At 45.5% G+C, this 26,491-nt stretch overlaps 1 protein-coding gene across 1 annotated transcript; it reads right to left on the bottom strand.

Annotated features, from left to right (window-relative positions):
* Nucleotides 1-1,062: 1,062 nt before the first annotated feature.
* ATP6V0A4 (ATPase, H+ transporting, lysosomal V0 subunit a4) lies at nt 1,063-25,973 on the bottom strand. Its single transcript, XM_010294857.1, has 20 exons — nt 25,762-25,973; nt 25,185-25,263; nt 24,253-24,347; nt 23,117-23,242; nt 22,618-22,712; nt 21,442-21,568; nt 20,777-20,859; nt 16,331-16,424; nt 14,680-14,892; nt 14,109-14,259; nt 13,395-13,534; nt 12,929-13,086; nt 12,360-12,453; nt 10,456-10,574; nt 9,274-9,490; nt 7,381-7,488; nt 5,391-5,525; nt 4,314-4,431; nt 2,254-2,425; nt 1,063-1,156 (listed from the first exon to the last, which is right to left on the bottom strand). The coding sequence occupies exons 1-20, from the start codon at nt 25,876-25,878 to the stop codon at nt 1,063-1,065; spliced, it is 2,535 nt and encodes an 844-aa protein (XP_010293159.1). The 5' UTR covers nt 25,879-25,973.
* Nucleotides 25,974-26,491: the final 518 nt, after the last annotated feature.

Raw genomic sequence — 26,491 nt, 5'->3', positions numbered from 1 at the left:
TGGAGTTCCTTGGTGGAGTTGGGTATCAGGTGTGTAAGGTTTGAAAATAGGGCTTGTTTGGTCACACCTCATGGAAGGGAGCGCTGTGACCTTCAAATCCACTGGTGTGCTGTGTTGGGATTTTACATCCTCCGTGGTTAAAAAAAATAGCCTGATATGATGAACACTGTTCAATTTGAAAGATCAGCAATTCATTAATATTTAGGGAAGATCACAGTACATCAATACTTCAAATTCATCTCAACTGTTTTGATTCCTCTCTTCTTTCTGTTCCCTAGGCATTAGCATTACTACACAGTCTGCTTTAACAACCCATCTTGAAAAATACAGTACAGGAGGAGTCATCTTAAGTCTCCAGTGAGAAACAAGTCAATAGAGAGAAGTAAATTGGTTGCCAATGTGGAAACTGGCACATTCTTTTGTTTACACAGCTCAAAACTAACACTTTTGTTAAGTGATGACGTGTGCAAACGTCTGTAATCCACTGCTGTCAAGCCCTGGAGCAAATCAGATAAAAGAGGGTTGTTATAGTAAAGCATGTAGAAAATTGCAAGCCAGCAATATGATCTGTCTTTGAGCTGTTTTGCATTGTGTGCTAAATGAAAGGCTGCAATCTTATAAGGGACTTAATTGTTGTCATATGATCAACCACAGCTTGAAGCAACAGCCAAAACATATTTTCCTCGGAAAGAAATATGCCACAAACACAAGGCAGTAAATGGAGCAAAACACGTGAGATGATTATTAATAGCCAATTTAATTCAAAAGCTGCATCTCCTCTTTCAACCAAGCAGTAGGCAGCTGACCCGATCAAATGCTGAGGACCAGGTATTTGGCAAAGACATCAGTGGAGATACTCAGCCAAGGGTCCAGCCAGCCCAGTCAATGTAGCTCAGCTCTCAGCTGATACAGCAGTATATGTGAATGCAACTAGGACATTTTCATCTATGACTGCTCTTCTTTCAAGGGCCCCATCCCATTCTGTTTCATCCCTACTCTGTGGGTCAGCAACCACAAGAAAATAGAACTTGGTCTGAGGAGCAAAGCAGCAATGCTCTGGCTTCACTCTTCTGCGGTGCCATCAATGATGTACTTGAAGGAAAATGGAGAAAATTTGTACCCAGCTCCCACGTAGAACTTGTTCTGGAACTCCACCCTGGGGAGGAGCAGAGAGGGGCATCAGTGCTGCCTGCATACAGGATCTACGGACAGCTGAGAGGCCGAAAAGTGGCACCCATGGGAAAAGGAAGGCCATGAGACATGGTGTCCTTTGAGCTGGGAACGCAGGCTCCTTCTGGAGCCAGCAGTGAGACACAAGCAGCCCAGGGAGCAACCCAGCACACATCAGCTTTGACTTTCCATCAGTCAGCCTGGAAACGCTCCTCATGAGGCCAGTCAGGAGGACCTTGCCTGTCTGCTAAACTGCTTCCAGCACCTCTGCGAGCTGGGATAACCACCTGCTAGTTACACATTCTGGTGGGAGACAGACATCTCCCTCTGCCTGCACAATGAAGCAGCTGCACCACAGTTTGCCTTGGCAGCGTTTGTGGTTTGTGGTGGGATGTTACATGGTGAAAACGGCCACAGCTTGGGTGCTCAGGCAGGATGCCAAGTTACGGTGGTGGTGAGGGGCTATTTGTTACCTTGGTCTTGCTTTACACACTGGCCCGATGGTGCATCCGCACTGCTGTCCTTGCCTGGACTGACATCTAGTTAAGGCAGACATGAGCTCACTGGATCACCACAAAGCCGAAACAGCCTGGAGCTCAACCTGGGCTAGTGGCACAAGTGCTGACCACGTTTTCAGCCGGTTTTGCAGCCCTGGCCAAACTCTTGCTGCCATAGGTAGTCCCCAGCTGTTTTGTTTGATGGTGACCCTGGGTGGGATACACAACCAGTGGTGTGGCTGTGGTGCCTTCAGGCCTTATTATGCAGGTCAAGGTGGCTTCAGTCACTCTGCATGTTTACCAGGGCAGAACTGCGGGTTGCCATTTGCCACACATGCCCACAGCCACCACAGGCTCAGGAGGACAGGCAGGTTGCTCCAGGCAGCAGCTCAGAGGTGGAGCAGGGATCTCTGACCTCCCTTTGGAGGAGTCTCCTTTGTTTCATTTGCCAAGGGGGACTGATGTCTTAATGCATAGGTACTAGTGCAGCATGTCTAATACCGCTGATGTGGCCAGTTGTTGCCACAGCCTGATCCCTCCCTAAGACTGCTCTGGGAAAAGCTCCAAAAGACCACACACCACCTACCAGTGCAGACGCAAGGCATGCAGAAAGGCTGAGAGCCCCTCCATGACAAGCAAGATGGCTACTGTCAGCACTGCAAATGCTGCAAAGATGATGAAGATGACAATGAGGCCTGCCCAGCCGCTGTTGTTGAACCCGTTGTGCATCACCATGGTCCAAAGGACTTCTGACAGTTCTGCAAAAGGAAATAAAGGGAAAACAGTTCTGAGCAACAACTGTGGACAGGCACAACATGCAGTCTGGCAGCTCACCTATTTTTCCCAGTTAGATGAGTTGGCCTAGGATAAAATGTACATGACAGTAATCATGTACATGACAGTAATCATGTATGGCCACCCTGCCTCTCCATGACGATTGGGGAAGGAAAGTGGATGCATATTGTTCTCCATTGCTCCTCTTTACTGTGTTAGAAGCTGATGGTGCTGTTTTTGGCTTGGCTTTGCATCACAAGTACATGCAAGCACACTAGCAAGACTGCCGTTACCCTGGCATGATACAGTCATCAGTTTAATTTGCACCTCTTTAACATGGCAGATAGGCACTACGTGGAGCCTTCTAGGAATGCCTGCTGCTAAATCCCAGTGAACAAGATGGACTGACATAGTAAATACATGTGTAGATTAGGTTACAAGACCCACAGGAGACATGTAATTCCCATTTGTTATCCAAACTACTTCTCTTAGGGTGTCATGGAGAAGCTACGGTGGGGGAAAAGAAGACAACTGGTTGGTTTCACTCAAGGTAGGCTGTATTAGTGTCGCATGCTCTTAAAGATTTTTTTTTTCCTGCACACATTTATGTCAACATTCACAGCACTGGTATATCTGACGTGTCCTGTCAGCTCAATGACATGTTCCTAACTTAACTATCCCAGTCACACAGGACAGAGTCAGGACTGAGCAATCTTCCTCGTGTTACAGGCAAAGCAAGGAGTGAGCCGAGCTCTCCTCCATTCAGATGCTCTAGCCACCAGTTCAGCCTTCCATTTTGCCAGTCGTTGGTCCTCGAGCCATATTCAGATTCAATGACCTGTTACTTTAGGTGACAACAGATGAAAGGGATACCTTGCAGCTGCTGCCCTCCATCAGGAAAAATACTCCTGTCAATGCCAGTTTGTAAGGCTGCAAAGGAATATGGTGGTTTTCCATGCAGAATTCTGACATAACATATAGGATTGTCCTTAGCTAAGCTTTTTAGTTGGTTTATTTTATTTCGATACCTGTCCTCTGTGTAAAGCTAATGTGTATTAGCTTTCAGTCGACTCCTACTAAGCTCATTTCTGTGCCAAGAAGTACAGGTCACCTCTGTCAATCCATGGCACCCCCCCTTTTGTTTTCCTTTTTTGTGTGCCCAATTCTTTAGGACAGGCACAACTCCTAGCCAGAGGCAGTACAGAAATATTAATAAAAAACATTTCAGAAAAATTAGAGTTGTTGAAAATATGAAATTCCAGCCTGAGGCAATTTCTAGTATTTGAGCATTTATTTTTACCTTAAATCAAAATAAAAGACATTGAGATGCTGTATATTTCTCATGGAATGTGAGGTTCCACTAAATGTTGCTGGGAACAATCCCAGTGAAAATGAAAAATTCCAGGAATTCTTGAACGAAAACTTTTATCTCTAGTTTGCTGAATGAAATAAAAATAACTGTTTCAAGTCATTCTGACATCTTCATAGCCTAAGGGTATAACAAGTGCCTCTTGAGAAATGGAGCTATAGTTCCCATACTGCCTTTACCTCTATGGACTGGACTACCCATTTGGACTGCACCTACCACCATGCCCACACACAATAAGGCCTATTCCAGAGGGTGGCTACAGAACAGTGTGGGAAAGGGGCCCCAACCCAGCTCCCCAGTCAGGAGCGGCCACTGAAAATGGAGATGGCCACCATGAAACGCTTGGATTGATCTGGCCTGAAGGAAAACATTCCAAGACACAAATGTCCACAAGGATAACTTTGATTTCATGGAGAAATTCGGAGCAATAATCAAACACCAGCAGAAGCAGTGATCAGCACTAAGTTACTGGTGAGGTAACTAACATGTAGTCAATCACTCACGTGCATGGGCTAAGCTCAGTGCCCAGAGCCGCAAGTAGGATGCTGTGTTGGAGATGCAGCCAAGGCAGTATTCAATGGTATGGATAGCTTGGTGGACAAATGTGTCTCCAAAATTGAACTGAAACAACATAAAACCAAATGCATTTTATTAGTTCTTAGTTCAGGGCTTCCTGGTTAAAAGAGCAACACAACCAAAGGCTCTTCATATTTCTCCGTTTTACTCGATATGCCCTAAGCAACACATAGGTAGTTCCCAGATAAAACAACTGCTTTGAAAATTGTCAGTTCTCCATGATCTTCCCTTACATTCTCCCCGGAGAAATACAATGCCAGTGAAAAAAAAATGTTCAGGGACCAGTTCATATTTCAAATTTTTCAATTTCAAATCTGGAATAGATGGCAATCCAATTGCTACCAATCTGTGATTTCTTGTAGAGACAGAAATCCTTACATAAAATAGGGGTTTTGAGACTGCTTATTGGCATAAACATATTGGGAGATATCACTGAATAAGTGTATCTTGTAAGACTGTGAAGACTCCCTGTGACTGGGAAGAGTCAGCCATATCCACACTCAATATTGTGGGTACTCCCAACTGCTACAAACACTTCTGTCACATTTTTAACTGTGTTGCTGCATACTGCAGAAGCCCTTGGCAATATCTGCCAAAGGAAGACTTTTCTCCCTAGCCAACACTGCAGGCTGCCAACTTTTCAATGCTCCTCTACAATTTAGAGAAAGGAAAACTCACTGACTCTTGGGGAAGGCTTGACTTTCTCTGGGTGCAATGTGGAAGTGAAACAACCGCCCCTGGGGAAACAAAAGCTTGAAGTTTGCAAAAGCTTGAGGTTTGTAAGAATGCCTGCCCTCACCAGGCAAAACTAAAGCAAAAATTTAGAGGGATTCATTCTATGAAAATTCAAAGCTTACTCTGCTTGGAAACACAAACTGTTGCAAGAGTGTGTCTTGGTATCTTGTTAAAAAGAAGGGCTGGCACCTCTGCAAAAGCCTTCTGCTTGACTTTGTGTCTTCTACTATTGTGTCTGTCTGAATAATTTTCTGTCCACATTTTCTTACCTCTTCGTCATCATCCTCATGTCCTCCATGGCCACCACTGTGGTCTCCCTGGGAAGCTTTCTTGGAGTGATTGGTCTCTAGGACATCTAACTCATTTTCACCACCAGGATTTCCTGAGATATCTTGAGACCGAATCTTTCAGAAACAAAATGTAATATGTCTTTTGTGTCATGCTACAAGTTGATACCAAAATGGAGCAGACCATGGCACAGAACTCCATCAATAACCTGATGATGGGTAACATAGGAAGGACTATATCATGAACATGAGGACAATTTCAACAATAGTTAGTCATCATGTACCACAGAAACTGAGTACTCCTGCTGAATGGCCAATAATACTCAAATATTTTCCATCCTAGAGCATTTTCCAGTGATTCCAACAAATTTAGAGCTAGTTTCTAGTCTTACAATGCACCTTTTATACCCACCATGAGAAGATCCATCACTTCTGGCAAACGAGAAAACTGAGGTGCATTAAAGCTAATGATCTCACTTAGATGGGTTCAAATCAAAGGAAATAGCATCCAGTTAAAGGGAAATGGAGCCTGAAAGGATCAGGTGACTTGATGAAGGTCACACAGTTGCTGGGATACAGGCAGAAATACAATTCAGATCTCTTGATTAATTTTAAATTGACAAAAACCTTATCACAACCCACCTTCTCTCTGTAATAATTCTTTACAGGGCTTTTCTAGAGGCCTGAACAACCTGATCTGAGCCTCACTCCAGAAATGACAGCACAGTGTAAGAATAGCCCTACATTATATGCTTATAACAGTCCTATTATACGGCATACCAAATACAGACCTCACAGCTTCTGTCAGGTTTTGTCCTGTCACCCTTTATAGCCTCCAGCAGGATTCATGGGCAAGGTCTCATGATAACATATTGTTTCCTATTGCAGCAGCAATCATTGTCACATCCACTTTATCTTTGCTTTACCTGAATGTCAGCATAGAGAACAGGCTTTGCTGCAAACATATAAATCTGGATTAATGTAAGATGTGATCAGACAGCTAACATATGAAAATTAGGAACAGAAATACAAGGGCATAATAGGAGGTGGGGAAAAGCTGTCAGATGTTACTAGCATAAAAGCAGGAGATGGAGTCAGCCATGTCAAGCTTTCATCCAAATCCCAGAAGAATGACAAAATAAGAAATTACAGTGCAGAGGCAGGGCTGCAAAGGTCTCCCAGGGACCTGGCTTTCAGTTATAGGTCAGAAATGACTGGGTTGGAAAAGGTCATGCAGCACAACCAGCATCTCTTTCTTCAAATGGAAACATCTGTGCCCTATAAAAGGTACTTCAGGCACTAACTCCGACTATAAAGAGAAGTCAATCCTGACAGTCAAGTAAAGTCCTGTTAGTGTAATAAAGGAGAGAATTAATGAACACTGGGAAACTGCAGCTGCTGCAGTTACGTGCTGAAGAGCCGGGCAAACCGCAGAGCCCATGGGAAGGAAGGCTCTGTTAACGTGAAGGCAATCACTTAGGGAAGAAAGCACTGCTGGAAAGCAGGCAACAGCTTTTAAATCAAGCCTCTCATCCAAGCAGTGTTGATCTCTCCCAGGCCAGGAGTATCACAGATGCCCCATTCCTAGAGAGCAGCCAACCGGTGGTTAGTAGTGATTGTGGACTGGGAACTGAGGTCTTTGCCCTGTCTTGTCTTTACAAACAGGTCTTTCTAAACCTTCTCTGGTTTTGGATACAACACTTGAAAGAGCTCAGTGTCAGTCTAACTCCTCTCCCAACAAATAAGGTATGGCCTTGTGAACAAAGCTCCTGCTTCCCATTAAGATGGCTCAGACAAATGTCCATATACATGCTCTTGGTGCATGTGCCGTAAAGCACAGTTTGAAATCACTGGAGAACCTCTAGGATCAGAGAAAAGCTGTATCATATCACTGAAAACAGTTTTTGGGGTCTGTCTCCTCAGCTTTGTCTTTGCTATACTGAACCCCCCTTGCCTGATCCACATCCCTTACCATGCGTTGTGCTTTCTGGTAGTTGGCTTGAAGGATGAAAGGTTTAATTAGGAGCATCCAGGGAACAGCAATCAGAGCAAATATGACCAAGAAACTCTGCACTTCTTTCTAAAGGACAAAGCAACAGGAAGAGCAAAAAGTTACTTTACTTCCTTTAGTCAACTACATTTATGGTTAGAAACCTGATTCTATAAAATAGTATTTTTTTTATACAACAGATATACTCCCTGGACATGAAAATAAATGTATACTGCTTAAGGCTCCAGAAAGAACTGCCAGCTAGAGATGGTTGGAGACTTGGAGATGAAAAGCTTTCATGTTGGAAAGGGTTAATTTGCCAAAACCCAATGTTGCTGACTTGAACCTGGCTCTCCAGTGGCCCAAGTGAATGTTCTAACGGCTGGGCGAGCCAGTCAATCTGCCTTGCTTTTATCAAGGTAGAAATGCTGCAGTAAGATTGAAGTCATTCAAGTCTTCCCCTAGAATGCAGGGAATCCATGGTTTGTTCTACATTTGCAGTTCCAGAAGGGAACTGAATTCCAATAGCTTAGGTTTGATAACACATTACCCTTACAATATAAGGTGTACTTGTTGCAGTATGCCACCCCTGTTGCTGTCCTAACATAACTGTTTGTACTTTAGGAAAAAAAAGCCAAAACAAAACAAAACAAAAAAACAAACAAAGAAAACCCCAAAGTACAACTTTTGCATTTTTTTAAAGCTGGCTCAGCTCTCTGATCTATGGTTGGTCTCATACAATCTTTACAATTCAGACTACCCAGGTGGATAGCACAGACAGTAGCTGGTTGGGTAGGGGGATAGGAATATGGGGAAAAATTTACCATCTTCAAAAGGCTTTGGGTTGTTACAAAGCAAAATGTTATCTAATGACTTTTTGAAGGCTGGGAAAACTGTGTTTTCCCAAACTCCCCTGCAGCCTTAGCACAGTTACTTGGAACTGATAGGGTCTCTCTACTAACCGACACACCAGCAGCCCTAAAACTGAGTTCATGTTGAAGTGCCAGAGTGTGCAACTGTATAGATGCAGATGCATACATGTGGCTGGAGGCAGCATTTGCTTGCAGATTCTTCATGGATGCTGGTGGTGTAAACTCAGCAAGAAAAAAAAAATCCATGTTCTGAGCAAATAAATAGAGATGACTTTAAAAGAAGTTTTCTCTTAGGGCCCCCCCCCCCCCCTTTTTTTTTAAATGAACTCCCCAAAGGAGATATTCCTGACAAAAGGCTGCCAGAAGATCTTCTGGCTACTGCAATTTTTTAGCTGAAAATATGAAGTTTTCAAGTTTTCCAAAGAACAAATAAGAAATCAAGGAAAGGAGAGGTTTTGCTTTGTCTGTAGCATCGTGCCAAGGCTTCAGGACAGCACACCCCCCCCCCCCTTTTTTTTTAAATGAACTCCCCAAAGGAGATATTCCTGACAAAAGGCTGCCAGAAGATCTTCTGGCTACTGCAATTTTTTAGCTGAAAATATGAAGTTTTCAAGTTTTCCAAAGAACAAATAAGAAATCAAGGAAAGGAGAGGTTTTGCTTTGTCTGTAGCATCGTGCCAAGGCTTCAGGACAGCACATCTGCAATACCCAGTTTTGCATCTCTGATCACCCTTCTTTCCTTTTTTCCCCAAGAGTATCTTAAATTGCATCATTATTCTTGTAATGATGACACTAAGAACGAGGTTTCCTCTGCATCACTGACTGATAGCTTCTCTGTCCTACCTGTCTACAAGGCCAATAGGAATATCAGAACAAACCTTTTACGTGGCTGGCACTTGCGATTGAGCTTCTGAGCCTGTTCCCCATATTTATGCCCACTCTCCAAAACACCCACTGTGAATCCAAAGCCATCTACAGTGGATTCAAGATGCTTGATCCATACCTGATGCACATATAATGGAGCATTTGAAGTGTCACCATAATTGAACAGAAACATATTGATGAAGTGGATGAGGATGCTTGGTGCACTCTGGGATGAGTGGACATCAAAATGACACCATTTGAAAATGATCATGAAGACCAGGTAGCCAAAAAGAGAGACAATAAAAATCATCTCTGGAATGAACTGAAGGATAATGTTAATGTATTTCTTGAAGTAGCTGGAAAGAATCAGGAAAGATAACTAGAATTAATACACTAGATATTAATACAAAGTTGCACCTAAGTATGGCAGTCCTGTACACTACTTAGTCTTTGGAAAATAACATAAGAAACATACAACTATCACTAGCCAAGAAAGAAGTCTGTAATTGAAGTCTTTATCAATGAAAGCCATCATTTAAATACAAAAGTTTTGTCATACTGATTCTCTTTGGATTTCTGTACTTGACCCACCAGTATCTCAGCACCTCAAAAAATTACTGCATTGAAATAAAAGATGATTTTAAAAAAATGGCTAATTTACAAAGTGAAGCATTATACGCTGAGGAAGATCAGAACCAGGTGTAGAATCAATTCTGTAGGGGTAGTCCTCCTCTCTGTCATCTGCAAATGCTTTCCATCCTTGAAGGTTATTACACACTTTCCAACTTTGGAGAGTCTCTCAAGACAGTAGTGTCAGTCTCTCCACTTCTAACACCATTTCTTATTTTTTGTTGCAAAATATAGAGGCAGAGGTGTAGACACTCACACCCATAAATCTTGACTAAAGGCCCACTAAGTCAGGTGAAACACACGCACTGACACTGTGCAAGATTTCTGTGTGCTTTGGATTAGATCAGAAGAGTGTCTTTCAAGACAAAAGTTATCAGTAGTGGGAGGTGCTACATATTTTTAATTTAGTGTACTTCAGTATTTCTGCAGAATCAAGAATATAAGAGAGAAAGCAAGAAAGAGAGTTTATCTAAGAGAATATCTGCAATGTAATGGCCATCATTCTGGCGTTTGGACTCAGCACTCTACCAACAGGGGTGTGAATCAGTCAGCGTTCGGGACATTTCTACTCGCCCTGGGGAAATGTCAAAATTCAAGTCATTGGCCCGAGATATGAGGCTTTCTCTGAATGAAGGACTCTAGAGATGAGGACTTGTGTGCTGCAGCAAGGGGCTTGGCGAAACATACTTACATGTGGTTGAAGAGACTGAGTATCACCCCAAAAATCATGTGCACAATCCCTATGACAACCGACATCTTCATTTTGTAGGAGTTCAGGAAAGTGAGCTTGTTCGATGCAACATTCCAGATCTTTGGGGAAAGGAGCAGAGACAGAAGAACCAGGTTTTTAGGTGTTTGCTCAATAACAGATTTGTGGAAGTTGTTGCTTTGATGCCATCAATTTACTCCTACCAGTTCTAGTGAGAACATAACAAGCAACAGAAATCTAGATGTTCCTTATAATAACTTTCACTCTGCCAAGCTTCTCATCTAAAAGATATAAAGTATTATCCTTGTTTAACAGAGGAAATAACAGCATTTAAAATGATCTAGTGACTTTGCTTCAGTCCTCCAGAAACCAGTGCAAAGGCTGGTAGTGGAACCTAGATCTTTTCAGTGTCATTCCTTGCCCCCAGGCTCAGTCATGTCCTTCAGCAGAGATGGAAAGACTTGAGAAAATCCCTCTTGCTGCTATGGAAGTTTGTTCCACTTTTGCCAGAGAAGTACCGAGGGCAGAGCATGTTCAAACTTTTTGTTTGAACGAAACCCCAGCTCATTCCAGCTCTTTGGCCATGGAGGTCAGATTATTGCCTGCCTCTCTGCAGTAACCTTTCAGTTGTGTTAGGACAGTAACCCTACGTCTCTTCTCAGTCCTGCCTTCTTTATACTACACAGCTCTGGGGTTCCTTCTCCTTTCTTCTAAAACTTTCTAGACCCCAAAGTCTTCTGACCCCAAAGATGGCAAGTAGATACCTATTTTCAGATATCAAGTATAGTACCTGTACGGAAAGAAGGGAAGACAGGATTATTTGGAAGGCAAAACATTAGTTTATGTGCCTTTGTCCGACATGCTTTGCCTCTTCCATGGCTATGGGAGAGACTTCCTAGCCTCCTCAGCTCAGGGTGACTCTTTTCTAACATATATCTCAGCTATCCAGCCAGGACTTGCAAAATGCAGAGAGCCACACATTCTTCTGGGCAGGTGACTCGGGTAATTTCCACAGAGTGCGCCACATGGGAGCTGGTGCTTGCCAGTCCATCCCTTCCCGGCCAGCACTTGTTCAGCCATTCCTCCCTCCCAGCCAGGGGTCCCAGCATCTTGAGCAAAAGCAGCAGCCAGGATGGAAGAGGGGCTAACCTGGGTTAGCCTAAATTAGGGATGTGTACAGAAATTTCATCTTCCTCTATTGTGACTTCTTGAACTGCACTGCCTATGTCCTGGGCAGAGCTTCAGAGCCCGGTTTGTGTAAAACTTACTACAAGGTCAATCTCTCTGCAAACTAGGGGAAGCTAGCGTTTCTTTGTGTGACCAACTGAAACGAGGGTGCACATAGCAGAACAGAGGTTAACTGGTTGATATGAAGATTGAAACAGGAAAGCTTGATGTTAACAACTGCATTTCAATATGCTATAAAGAGACAACAGCAAGAAAAGGGAGATAGGACGCAGAGAAGAAAATGTGGATCCATTAACTAATACTGGCATTTACTTCACACTTCATACGATAAATACACTGCATAGAAATTAAGACTTTGCTCTCAAACTTGTGAGGTTGTTCTGGAATGTGTTAAGTACTCGAATAAGGAAACTGAGTCCAGCAGCCTGGTGACAGAGCGGAGACTGCAGCACAAGACCACTCTCTAGTGAAATCAAAGGTCCTTCCTGCTTAACATTTTGCTGCTGCCTATGCAAAACTGTCAGCAATATATATCCTTGATGGCTAAAGAAGCATCACAACTACTATGTAGAGAGTAGGCAAAGAGCAGGAAGAGAAGAGCATGGCTTCAGGAGAAACAGCAGGGAGCTCCTGATGTATCTGATATGTAGAAATAGGATTGAAATACAAATTATCCTAGAGCAATTTAATTTAATTACCGGATCTATTCCAAATGGGTATGGATTTCCAGAGTAGACTCCTGGGACTGCTGGATCCAACTGCAGGACCGTATTGTCCAGAAGCACATCCTTACTACAAAAGAAAAGTGAAATGGCCTTTGCAGCTTAATCTCACCATATAAACCTACGGTCCATTTATGTGAGATGTGCTAAGGACTACCACATGATACCTGTCACTGACTCCAGCCTTTCCGTGAACTGTTATCCTGGGTTTGTGTGCACGTGTGTGTGTGTGTGTTTGTAAATGAGTCTTGTACAATGACAGGCTCCCTCACACTGATAATTCTCTATGCATCAGTCCCAGACACCTGCAGATTCTTATGCACAACAGTGCCTGAACAAACAGCCCTGTTCCTGGGGACTCTATATTTCCATTTCAATAGCGAGTTTGTCTGTGTGTGTCAGACAAAACCTCTGATTCATTCATGACTGCATCCACAGCAGGGAGTTCTTCCCTTCCCCACACAGGCAGTCACTGTGCCTTTCTCTCAAAGCTTACATGCTCCATTTAGTGTGTTTTCAGTTGTTTCCCACATCTAGCTACTTACTTCCAAGTGCTATTTTTAAACATGGGAATGATATGCCAGGAAGAGCCAAAGATGTTGAACGATTTGGAGAAGCAGTCATTGTAGATGAAGCCAGTGTACATGGAGAATATGCCCATGAGCAGGATCAGGTAGCGCCCACTGAAAAAGGTGTTCCAGATCTGTAGGCGGAGAAGGCAGTGTCAGTGACCAAAGCACCTGCAGTCCCATCAAATGGTGGGCCTCGGTGAACAGGAGACATGATTGTACTTCACTATGTATACACAGTTATTCATAGGAAACTCTAGGTCCCTTGGGCCCATCCAGGTCCCTGTGTAGAAGTAGGCAGAATTACTTGCCAAATCTCTGCCTCACAAGCATCTTCCAATGATCTCCACTCAGCCTTTGGGAGGCCAGATGCCCCCTTTATCAAATGGGGATGATGACCCTTTTCCTATGCTGATAGGGTGCACTGCTCCCTGGTACTCACCTCATTAGTGCTTTTCTGGGCAAGAAGGCTCTTCTCATTAATGACCATCCAGAGTGCAAAGCCCAGCATGACAGCGCCATGGCCACAATCCCCAAACATCACCGCAAACAAGAAGGGGAAGGTAATGATAGTGTATGGAGCTGCAGGAAGGAAAGGACAAGAAGCTCAGCTCCTCCTAAACAAAAAGACCTCAGCAGAGAAGCAGTCCACCCCACCGGACCATTCGTCCCAGCTGCTGCCCTTAAAGGCCTCCGCAATCCCTCCCTTACTTGCCAGGCAAATCACATCTAGTGCAGTACTAGCTTTACCACCAGAAAGACTCTAGGTTTCTGTTCATTGTCAGTGCTCTCCTTGAGATGAGTATTTCACACTTTTCTCAGGTCCTTTTGGCTTTTGTTTGGCCTCAGCACAATATGATCAACTTATATAGGCCCTATGGTCTTTTCCTCAGTGCTGCTACCTCACCACTTGTTCCCCATCCTGTATTTGTGTAATTCATTATTACTGACACAGTCAATCACTGAAGACTGATGGCCAAATTCTTTGCCTGAGAAAATTCATGCCTATGCACCAAACAGTACCAATTTTTACCATCAGAAAAAATGGTTCACATTTCTCAATCAGCAATGAGTGCATGTTTTAGGATAGTGACGGAGCTCAAAGGCTTCACTTTGGCTCTAGCAAGCCAGCTGCAGGTTGCTGAGTGTTTCTCACCTGGGTTCATCTCTCTGTAGTTGCCCACACCATAGGCATCCACAATGTTCTGAAATCCAGCTGTGAACTTGTTTGTCCTGTTGAAGGTGGGTGGTGCCATCCTGGTGTGTATGGCGGTCAGGATAGGGGCGATAGTAGAGCCACTGCGCTCCTGCAAACCCAGTGACAAGGACAGACACAGTCAGGGTGGCTAACAGAGAGGAATCCATCCCGCAGTACCAAGGTCTGTGTCCAAACATGCACAGGCAGCAACATGAAAGCTGGGCTCAAGAGTGTTGTTTCTCAACCCTTTTTCTAATATTCAGATTCTTTCCATTTTCTGTGCTATTGATTTCTTTCAGGGAAAGCTGCCAGCACTGCTACTCTTGTGGGTCAGTCACAAACCTGCTAAGATTTAATGCTGATCTCAAACTCCCTGAGGCCAAGTGATTATGCGACAATCTCAACTTTAATTAAAATGGAAAAGGGAGCCCAGCGTTACAATAACAGACAGAAGTCTGAACATATGCTTGACATATAAACAATGCAGTTTGGGTGACAGCTTCAGGGACCCAAAATGTTGGTCTCTTACCATTCCCTGATGGAGAGCTCTTTTTATTCGGCCAGCATCAGCCACTGGGAACCAGATCTCTGCAATGACGCACTGCTGGGTAACGTCGATGTTACAGCAATTCAGGATGTGGTAGATAGCCTTGATTTTCTTCACCTTTGTCCCCCAGGACCACAAGTTGGCTGCTGCCTCATGCAGCAGTCGCTGGCGGTGGGACTCGGTTTGGGTTATCACCTGTAAGCACAGCACAGGCAGCACTTGAGGTAGGGAGGCATAGGTGGCATGGTCTATGCAGCAGCTATTTGAGGAAGGCAAGTGGAAGAGGATTGTGGAAAGGGAGCAATTCATATGAATGGGTGGGGTGACCTGGCAGACAGTGTGTGCAGGTCTGGACACAAAAGCACTTGACACCAGGTGCACAATGCTGTTCAATAAGGACTGTCCCTGCATGGCCTTGCGCCTCTGTAAGTGTAGAGGAGACCATCGGAAGTTACTGAGCTGTGGGACTGGCTCCTTATCCAGTTGCTTACAGACTAGTCACATCTCACCATGCACCCCCACCCTGCCATCTCCTGTAGGCAGCTCTGTGCCACGATCATGGGACACATCAGGTCCATGAGTGTGCCTGCTCTGCTAGAGCTACAGCTCATAGCCCTGCTGGGACCTCCATGCATCATGTGCCCACCACAGTGCTGCTGCATAAGTGAGTGATGGAGATAATGCATTAAGAAGATAACCTGTGTGGTCTACAAGCACTGAAGAAGTCTGGCTGCCCACATTGTTCAGGAGTGAAAGTCAGTTTGGAAGCAGTCTTGCATTGTGTGTGCAGGCTTGGCATTCACAAGAATCCACAGAAGGGGTGACAGCAGGATGTCAATTGCCAGATGGGCCACCTCAGGCAAACAGGGTGTCCATTCCCTCCTAACTACGGATGCACTGATTGTCATGGGTGACAATACAAAGGTCACAGGCAGGAGGATTTCCTCCAAAAGGCAAGAAATCCTGATACAGTATATGGATGTACAAGCTACTGAGCACCCATAGCAACTGAACTTGCAATTTTCAGCCCTGTGTTAAATGTTGAAGCAAAGAGGTTGGAGACCGGTACTTCTCTAGCAGCAATCTTGGCTTTACATTGCTAGTGTGACAAGCGCTCCAAGATTTCCTCAGTAAAAAAAAAACCTAATTTAAATATGAAATGAGTCCTCTCTGAGCCTAGTATGGTTGTACTACACTTGTGACTGAGCAACTCTGTGAAGCTTCTTAGGGAAACCATGCTGTAAGACCTAGATTAAACCATTTTGGATAATGTGCAATTTGGTTACAATACCTGTAGCTTGCTGATGACTTTAGATCCCACCCTGTAGGCCCATATCATAAGGTCTAAACCTCTGACCTCTGCACAGCCTACAGCAGCAAGTAGTTTTTGAGGCCCTCACATGGGAGACTGTCTCCCAGCAGCTCCTGGGGGTGTAAATGGGCAGAGCAGAGCACTGCACAGGGGACCACTCCTGAGCTGGTGGCTTCATCCCCAGCTCCTGGCCAGCTCTGCACAGCCGGCTCCCAAAACAAGCCTGGGATATGGCAATGGCCACAGGGTTTCAGATAGGACAAAAGTCTGGGCAGGTCCCACTTGCAGGGTTCAGACCCCAGTAAAGCCACTGGCACTTACTGTGTTTAAATCCTCGATCCTTGTGTTGACTCCATCAAGCATTTCTCGGCGCTCAGTGGCAGACTCCGGACAGGGGTAGACTGTGGCACGAAATCTAGCCTCAGTAAGAGAGAAGTGAGAAACACCATTTATTTGACTGCCTTTTTCCTCCTCTGGACTCTTCTCAGCTCAAAGGTGGAGAAACCAGACTTTATTTCTTACCTGGTAGTATATACTTCTCACATATTACAAAGTTGTGCCTAGTCTCCCAGAAAGGTCCAAAAAGGTACATTTATTCTCTTTACAAGAAAAAGGATCACCTTGCCTGTTCCAGCTGCAAAAAACACTCCCTCTCTCAGGTGCTAGAATGTACCTGATACCATACAGGGGTCAGCACTAGTAAGGAGTCTCCTGCCTTACGCCCACAAGCTGCTTGAACTGCAAAGAGCCACAGCCCGCCCAGCCCCCCCGGCAAAGGCAGCCCCGTTAGCGCGGTAGCCAACAGGGGTCCCTCTCGCACTGAGGCTGGAGAAACGCCCCGTCCCTGCCTCCGCGCTACCCCCCGCAGCCACCGGGGGAAGGCGTGCGCGGAGCGCCCGCTGCACGGCAGGCGATCGCCCTTCGTGCCCGCCCGCGGTGTAAGTAAATAACGCTGGGGAAAGAAAAACAACAAACAAAAACCCCAAACAAAAACCAACAGAAAAAAACCCAAAACAAAACAACAAAACTCAGCAAACCCAAAAAACCGACTGTATTTCCAGGATAAAACAAAAGGAGGATGACCACAGAGCCGGCTCTTGGCTTCTGGTCCGTCTGTTTGGCTAGACAGCTTGGGAGCAAGGGAAGGATGGGTAAAGTTTTTTAAACACCTGAGAGTGGTATCTGTTTCATCAGTTTACATGTGTCCAGGCCAGTATAAATGCTTTTATAAGCTTACCCCCAAGATTGTATTTGGGAGGTTCAGCTGGTTTGTTTAATGTGACATAAGGACTAATGTGGGCTTCTATGATGTGAGTGAAGGTTTTATCTCCATGCAGGTGCTGTAGTATGCAAGATGACCTTCTCCCCTGTGGTGTTGTAAAGCCATTATACATACGCAATACAGCCAATTAGAAATAAATAACTTGCATGTCTCTCTGAAAAGCATACAGCTATCTGTCCTGCCTGCAAAACAAGTCCCAGAGTATACTTCTTACACGAAGAGCAGGCACAAGGAGTTCCCACTGGGACCTCACAGATCACAAGGTGTGCTGCTGCAAGGCTGTACACCTACAAGCTTTAACTGAGCTGAGGTGCTGCAGTAACTAAAATAGCAGAGAACCCTCCATTTTTCCCTACTCGGTTTGTTCAGCGATATCTGGTGCTTGTGCCAGCCCTGCCACTTCAATGGCATTATTATTATTCAAGGACATTTATTATTTTATAATAAATATCGTCCTTCAGTATTGCCCCAACAGGTCTGAAGGAAGAGATCACTTCTCTTTACAGAGCGGAGATTTCTGCCCACCTAAGGCAACACATCTCCACCACCCTGCGGTGGCATTACATTGAGTTAGGGTTGCTGAAGGGCTGCCTTTCTGCACGTGAGATGAATTAAAAGAAGATGTAACAGGGTCATCGGGGTCTATCCCTGTTTAAGAGACAAAAATGTGCATGCTCTGTGACAGATAAGTATAATGTTCTGGCTTTGTCTGAGCACAGACTATATCATGACCTGCTCTCCAAAATCAGCTCCAGCACACACACAAGTGAGGACAGTTGCAAATTGAACTAAACACTCTGCAGTTTCCTAGAGATCAGCCCGGAGCTGTCTGTAATGACAGCACATGCTCTTCAGCTAAACTTCCCTTTTCAGAATTGAATCTCTGCTCGCTCAACACCTGTTATTCGTTTCCAAAGGTTATTCACCCTACCTAATTATTTCCATCTTCTTATTCTCCACAGCTCCTAGTTCCTCTCTAATAAGGATTTTTAATCAAACTTGAAAGCTTATTTCTCCATGCTGTACAGTTCCCCCATTTCCAATAACATTATTGCAGCAGTGTTGCTTTGATCTTTTAACAGCCATTTTGCATACTGAGTATCAGCTTTGCCCTAACGGCACAGACATCTCTGAAAGCTCCAGGAGAATTCAGCAGGGAATCCTTACATTGATAAACCCAGTTTAGTATTCACATTAGTGCTGAGGCAGCCGCAAGAAAAGGAGGAAGAGAAAAATTCTTACGTTTTCCTCCTCCCTGCTCCCTCTCCACCTTTCACTAATAAATTTGTGCATGGACTTAATGCTCATGAAATTGGCAGACTAATGTTACCAATTAGAGTCAAGCAGGGACTACAAGTGTAACCTGAGGCACACTGCTCTGCAAACAAATCTTAGCCTGCCTTGTAGGAGACCGGCTTATATCAGTCTCATGATTTTTGCAGGATATTTACTTGTCATGAATGATGACTTAGTGCTAAGCAGAAATGTCCTGCTGGGGCTGAAATGACACTGCCATCTGCTTTAGGTATAGTTAACCCTGCCTTAAAGATGGACCAGCCCAAAATGTCTTGATGTGTGTACCAGCGATAGCTGGATGGCCCACAGAGTGCAAAAGAAGAGTCATGAGATTAATACATTTAAAAAAATGCCACTTAGCAAAGCATTTGTATATACATGCATATTAGCAAGCAAAAAATTTGAAAGGGAGGAAGAAAAGACACAAAGGACAATTTCAAGTGTAGCCTGATTAGCTGGCGGTAAACAAAACCCAGTGCAGTAGCACGGCAAAGGACACCCTGTGAATTTGTCTTAGGTATGTTTTCCTTCAGTTACAAGAGGCTGGGAGAAACCAGTCTAAGTTCCTTTCTATGAACCTACGACCACATACATACCACCAGCTCATAATAACTTTGCACATCATGGCCCACCCTGCAGGGATCTGCTCACGCTTCGAGTGCTGCCCGGCCCCACGGACGGCATCAGCTCCCGGCACGTTCCCGGCTGCACCCCACTGCAGAAGGTCACGCCTCCAGTTTGGATGACTCTGGGTTCAATCAATATTCATATTGCCTGTTCTTTTAACTCTCACCCCAGAAAAAAAGTATTGACTGCAGGGAATCTAAAAAGCTGCAAGGGGGAAAAGAAATCCTCCAAACTGAAGTGCCTGGAGCAACCCCAGCCAACTCTAAAGGAATGGCCTGGCAACTTGCAAGGCCGTCGGCACAGGGGCAAATCTGATGGGAAGCATTCACTGCCAGCCACTGCCTATGAGTGCAGAAGGGGAGAAGGGTAGTGAACAGCATCTAAAAAGCAGGCAAAGAAATGGGACATAAGCAGGAAATTGTAATCCAGAAAGAGAACGAGACTCGCCAAAAGCTCAAAGACCACTGGCAACAGCAGACTGATCCTGCACAGTGGCGATGGAAAAACTCCCTGCGTCTGAGGTTCAGGATCAGAAATCAGTGACTGATTCCTGGGAGTCTTGCCCCAGCTGTCCATGCTCCCGTGGCTGCTTTATAGAGAGAGATGCCCCCCTCAGGAGGGCTGAATTGCTCTCAGGACGAGCATTGTCCTCCACTGCCTACAGAAGGCATCTTGGAGGGCCCCATTTCTAATGCAGGAATTGCTAATAGTCCCCAGGGGTCTGTCGCTTCATGGGACTGAAGTCAGGTCTCCCAGCTGGATGAAATGATCTTCCTGCTTTTATTCTGATTAAAGGACAGGGTGTAAGGAAAGGCCTGCCCTGAGCACACATGTCGAGTAAGAGCAATTGCCGAAACCCTCCCTGCAACCTTCTGCACCCTGCAGGCACTTGGCTGGCCCCGCGTGGCCAAGGGGTTATACCTGAAATGGATTCAGGGGCAGCAGACAGATCCCCTCGTCAAATCTGATTTACACTGCAACAAAGCCCGTTGGTCATCAGCGTTATGAAAGAGTAACAAAATATTCAACCTGAATTATCTTTTCAAGATGCTTAACAGGGTGGAAACAAGTCAGGCTGTATGAAGCTTTCATTTCTCTTCTGGTCTCTGTCTCTGATTACACAGATATTGCCCAAAGGCTTTGGGAAAGTTTTGAATAAACTCCAGCATTATCTTTTTATGCTGAAATGCGGGAAGGCTTGAGAGCAGGTTGGGGATTACCATGTTCCCAGTGCCCAAGTTAGAGCTCCTGATTTTCAGGGGAAGGATGCTGAGTATTGCTTAAAAACCAGTCCCCTTCAAGATGTCCCAAATAAAAAACCTAGCAACTGAAGCTCCCAAGATCTTTAAGTCACTTCAGAAAATTTAGGACCTCAATTTCCAAGTGCCAAAATGACGGACATCTCTCATGATTAGGAGCAGAGAAGCTGAGGAGCGGAAGGGAGCTCAGTGGCAGAGCTGAGAGCTGGAGATCTAATCTCCAGCTTCAAATTCCACCAGCCCAGGCTGACAGGTAAACACCTCCGTGGGAGACACTGTGGCTTGCCCACCAGCCTGCCTTACCCATCACAAATCTTCTTGATCTTTTGTTTAAGCTGCTCTCCTTGATAGAAGATAATGAACACGTTTTTCTTCACCTCTTCTCTCTGCAATTCAAGCAGAATTTAACTCACCCAGAGCAAAGAATCAGGTGCAGAAAATGTGGGGGTTTTTTCAGCAGCCTCTCCACTGCATTGTGTTTTTTCCCCAGCCCCAGTTTTCCAGCAGCAATGTTTTCCCTAGCTGCTGCTTCAGGGACCGGACACGGGTGGCAGTTCTGGGTTATGAGGAAGCAGCAATGTGGAGCAGAGAGGTGGGGACAGGAGGTCCGCAGGGGCATGGGGCTCACCCCAGAGACACCAAGGGGATCAACCCTCTGTGGCCAGCCCCGGGTGAAGACAGCCAGAGCCCCCCTCCCTGGTGGTCACCGTAACACAGCCACCCTGCTAGGTCTCACGTCCACCAGACAGGAAAAAGAAGCCACCTTGACGATGGCAAAAGGGGAAAGGCATGTCAAAAAAACTTCTCCCACCCTCAAACTTTCCCACTTTTCTTCTACAGGCTGCCTTCAGACACCCAGCTCTGGTGAGGCAGCCAGTGCTGCCACGTGGCCAGGGCACCAGGCTGATTTCTGCAGGTTGCAGGCATGCACATGGAGCAGCGTGAAGCAAAAACACATCGGTACATACCGTCACAGGGTCCTCCAGGGGGGTGTCCATTTCGGTGTACCTCAGGTAGATGTTTCCCCTGCAGGCTCGCCACAGTAAACGCTCGAAGGGTATCATCCTTTCCCTCTTTATTACCCCTGCTGTGAATCTGAGCAGAGTTAAAAGATAAATACATTACAAACCCATTCTAAGTCTTTTAGGACCTGTAGCACACGTGATTTTACAATCTCTTGTTTTCTAGTTTGTGATAGCCAGGGCTCTGCTGCTGCTGCTGTAGGCACTTCTAGGAAAGACCTCCTTGCTCAAGCCTCAATTGACTGACTTTATCCTGTTGAACAACATTCAGAATGAACATAAAGAATGAACATTCTTTAAAACATTGTAAGTCCTCCCCAGATCAACAGAAAAAGGAGAAGAGACAATTCAGGTAGAAATGGAGGAACAGAAAGATGCTTAAAATCAGCAGTTTTGCAGTGGTGGTTTACCTTTATTCCCTCCTGTTTTCCTTTTCCCAGAAAGTACCAGACTGCACCTTTGAAGTGCGCCATGACATGCTGGTACACACCCACCAAGGTAAGCCCTCTGCAGGCACATGCTTCGCTCAAACAGGAGTTGAACGGTCCTTCAGAAATACCAGCATGAGTAGCTAAAAACACCAGTCTAGGAGAACACCATCAGCGAATTTAACCACACCTATCTGATGTAAACACAAAGGAAAGCTGTTTGAGTCTATGCTGGCTGCATAATTACCATCAGCATTATGCTCAGTGGTGTTTCTGTTCTCCTAACTCTCAACTTTAAGTGCCACTTTCTATTGCAAACAAAGCCCAGTGCAAGCAGTCCCATGGCTTTTTGCTGTGGTTAGACATCCATTCCTGAGGACCAGACTGGTAGCCAGCTGCCTGAGTCCAGAAGCCACAGGTAAGATGTTGTAAGATGATAAATTTCAGTCAATACCTACTAAAGGCTTGCTGGCACTGGTGGACTGGAAGTCCATTTGTCCCTCTGACCTATAACCTGATCATAGTTTTGATGATGACTTCAGAGGACAGTCTTGCTTTCACTTTCATTAAACAGCTACGCTGAATAGGCTGGTGAGAAACCTCTGCTAAGAAGCTGAAGGAAGCGTACAAGTGTCACAGCAATGCAGTGCAGGTGGGAAGCCTGGCCAAGCTGAGGGCCATCACTAATACACACCCCAGCTTGGCAGATGCAGCAGCAGGAGTGCTTCTCAGCTCCAGGAGTCCAGATGTGTCTTCACTGAAGAAATCGTCTGGCAGATTGGTTTCTGCCTGGAAAATATTAGTTTTAAAAGCTATTCAGCATTGCCAGTTTTAAAACTATTTTCACATCTACCTCCCAACACTTTTTCCCCCAAAGGCAGCTTTCCACAGGGATTTAAACCAAAGGGAGAAAAAAAAAAAGGTAAACTAGGTAAACTACATCTTAGCAACTGAAAGGCATAAACACCATTTTCAAAGAGATCTGAGAACAAAGTTCTTGAGCCCCATTGACTCATGGAGTGATGCAGGCTCCAAGGTGACTGAGGTGCTTGTGCAAACATATCTTACTGGCTTGTGGTAAAGACTGCTGGGTTTTGATTAAAAATCAGTAACAGCAACAGACATGAAATGAAAATGTCATTTTTTCCAGGAACTTTCCACATCTCTGTTGGAAGAGCAAAGAGGCCTCTCACCTCAAAGAAGTCCTGGGTTTTCTTCAGCAGATGTTTGAGCTCCGTCAGCTCAAGGAAGTTCTGTTTCAGCGTTTGCTGGTTCTGGTTGGCTTCCAGAAGCTCAGCTTCAAGTTTCTCCAGCACCGTCTGTTTAGATTCCAAGCACATCCAGAAAAACTCTGAAGCAGACCAATGGCCCTTTACCAAGCTCATACCAAATCTTAAACAACAGATGGTTGTTTTTTTTTCAAGGGGGAATATAGAAATATTCAATGACTGCATCCATTAACACTGGGTTTGTAGGAAGATATTTACCAGTGCTGGCACCTCGTTTTCCCATTGCCACATTGCCTACTGAGTTCATTGCCCTCTTCTAACATTAGAAACAGAATTCACCTGACCAAAGCACAGGTAAATGGTTGCCTGGTCTAGGTGCCTTAGCCTGTCTTGGCACCTCTGTGCCAAGGTGGACTGGCTGTCAGTCTACTGACTACAAAAGGAGCCTACAAGGCCATTAGCTTAGGTTCATTAGACATAGGCCAAAACCAAGGTGAGGGTGTGGGCCCAGGAACACACCAGGGAGCCACCTTCCTCGTGAAGCTGAAGCCCTTGGGAAGTACAATTTTCCTTCTTAGTCACTTACATGTGCAGCACTTAAAAATGACCCAGTCTGTAAACTTAGCTTCCAGCTGGGCTAGAATAAAGCAACCCCTGCACCTCCAAAAGCAAGGCACTAGTACTTGTGTCAGACCACAGTCTTACTACATCACAATCATACTCCCACCAGGACAGACAGCCCTGAGGTTTTTATGCAGCGAAGCCGGTTCTAACATCAGCTCTTTTGGTTAAAATCACCAAAACCCTTCTTATTCTCACCTACACGATGATGAGGGAGTTCTGTGGGAGTGATATGTTGGATTGGAGATTTCACAGGGGATGGTAAAAAGACTGGGCTCCTTTAGGAACATGCAACAAGACCAGCCTTAACCTAACTGCTGAGACAGCAACATGGGGAGTGCCTCCACAGGCAGGGAGAGCTGCACCAGCCTCAGTTACTGGGTCTTTCTTTGCAGGGCAGGACTGTATCAAGCATGTTACCCAGACACCTCAGTGCACGTCCCCTTCCCTCTCTCCTTGGTTCACTCCAAATTCTGTACCTCCATATCAATCATTTCCCGAGGCAGGGGAGTCTCTGGGTACTTTCCTAGTTTGACTATCTCAACAATGTCTTCCATCTCATTTTCGAGAAAACCTGCAAGGAAAGGACACAGACGTCTTGATACAGGGTCATCCCTGCTGCACCATCCTGGTCACCAGCTGCTGCTAAAACCCATGTCAGGACATCTGACAGCAAGGTGTGACAAGGGGCAGTGATATAGAAGAGCCATCATCCCAGTGCATATACACAACCATCAAGAATTGAACACCCAGCAGCCTCCTTTCTCAGTGAGGATGCTGTTTCTCCCAAAGGTGTGGTGGCCGCTCCCACCCCTGTGCTCTGGACAGCCCTCAACCCTCGCACAAACAGTCAGCATGGAACCTCCTTGTTTGGGGCAGTGAACGAGGCATGCAGCAAGCTTCACTCCTCCGCTCTGGCAATGGCAAGTGCTGTCACAGTGGCTATGGTGGACACTGGTGTCATGGTGTGGGGAGTGCAGAGCCCACAGAACACATGCCCATGGGACACCAGGTGCCATGAGCTCTGCTGCTTGGGTTTTAAGGATTTGTCCCCAGGCTGAAGGCCTTGGCCACAGGAAGCATATGCCAATGGTTGGTGCATGGAGGTAAGAGTCTGTTTATCTGGATTAGCCTCCTGCCCAGCCCCAGATTTATCTTGTGATTTTATAGAAGCTAATTAACCTCCTTTCAGTTCAGTTAACCATTTTCAAAACAGGAGCAACAATTTATTGCCCATATGGGGCAAAGCAGCAATTAGCTGATGCATGCAAAATATTTCCAGCGGTTCAGGTGAAAACATCACCATTTTGCCGCTAATTCTGCTCCACAGTGTGAGAGCACTTAACAAAGAAATAAATCCCACACCACCAGTTGGCAGGAAGCCGACTGCATTTGACAATCGTTTACTTACGCAGGATCCTCTCCAAGGATTCACACCTTCTCACTTCATTCACAAACTTTCTCTGGAAGCTATTCACATTCACATTCAGCTAAAAACAGGAGGGAAAACAAGTGTGGGGCTGGAGACTGCATGCTGCCATGTTCATTTTTAACTTCAGCAGGAGCAAATGCCTTCAGTGCGGATGGCCACCACCTCTGCATCTTACAGACTCCTAGAGGCAGGGAAATACCATGGGTTTCCTTAGGGCCAAGGACATCGTGGCCTTACCAGGCTCATTTCCACCCAGCCTTGCTGTGACAGCAAGAGTCATAGATGGACTCTCATGGAGATACCCCCTGTTTTCTGGTGGTGGAGGGAATTGTCCTAAGGTTGTGCATAGAAGGTGCAGTGCAATGGATGGGGACTCAGAATCAGGTTGGGTCTCAGCATGGTGATTGGCCTTCAGATCAGCTTTGGGGAAGTCCTGCTCTGTCCATGGGCTTCTTGACCACCCCAGGTGGACCTTCCCCAAGTGCTTTGGGGGAAGGACAAGCACACCCCAGGGGGCATCTCCTGCAGCTCAGCATTCCAGCTGGGCACTACTCACATCTCTGAACTGGACCAGACCCAGCTCCCCAAGCTCAGCCACGCAACAGTAGGCAGCCTCCACTTGCAGGAAGAGCTGCATCAGGCTCATCTCCTCGCTGCGGAAGACTGAGGCCATTTCGCCTGCCCTCCTCCGACCTGGGTGTCTGTGGGGGCCTTGGTGTCAGGAGCGTGGTCTTCCTCACCCAGGGAGGTGCCAGAAGGTGCCGAGTGCTGTGGGAACATTGGGATCACTGAGTCAAGGTGCTGGAACCTAACCCAATGCTGCCCATCACGTCCTTCAAAAGGGTTTCTTCACATCCCTAAAAGCCGGACCCACATGAGGTTGTATCCCATCAGCATGGTGATGGATACTAAGGTATGTGTGTGACACAGAGAAAAAGGGGAGCCTAGGGCAGATGATGAACAAATATCCTGCCCTGTCCTCTGCTGGGACACAGATGCTTCAGACCCTCTATTTGAGTTTTGGATGCTGAACCTGTGAAGGACTCAATTTCTCTTTGTCTTCCACAACAGAGAAGAAAAATCATTAATTTCACCTTGCAATTAGATGGATGAAAGAGGCCTGACTGGTTTTTATCACTTTCATTGGTAGCGTGAACACAACATTGCAAACACATCTGGAGCATGTTATATGGGGATGGGAAGAAGAGGATTCTTTTATTTAAATTACAAAAATCTTTAAGATTTAAAAAGCATTTTCCCCTATAAAGGACTGTGTTCAAAACAAG

Source organism: Phaethon lepturus, unplaced genomic scaffold, assembly GCF_000687285.1.
Source record: "Phaethon lepturus isolate BGI_N335 unplaced genomic scaffold, ASM68728v1 scaffold18269, whole genome shotgun sequence".
In the NCBI taxonomy this organism is placed as follows: Eukaryota; Metazoa; Chordata; class Aves; order Phaethontiformes; family Phaethontidae; genus Phaethon; species Phaethon lepturus.
Note: the sequence above shows the minus strand (reverse complement) of the source record. Positions and strands in the feature narration are given on the sequence as shown.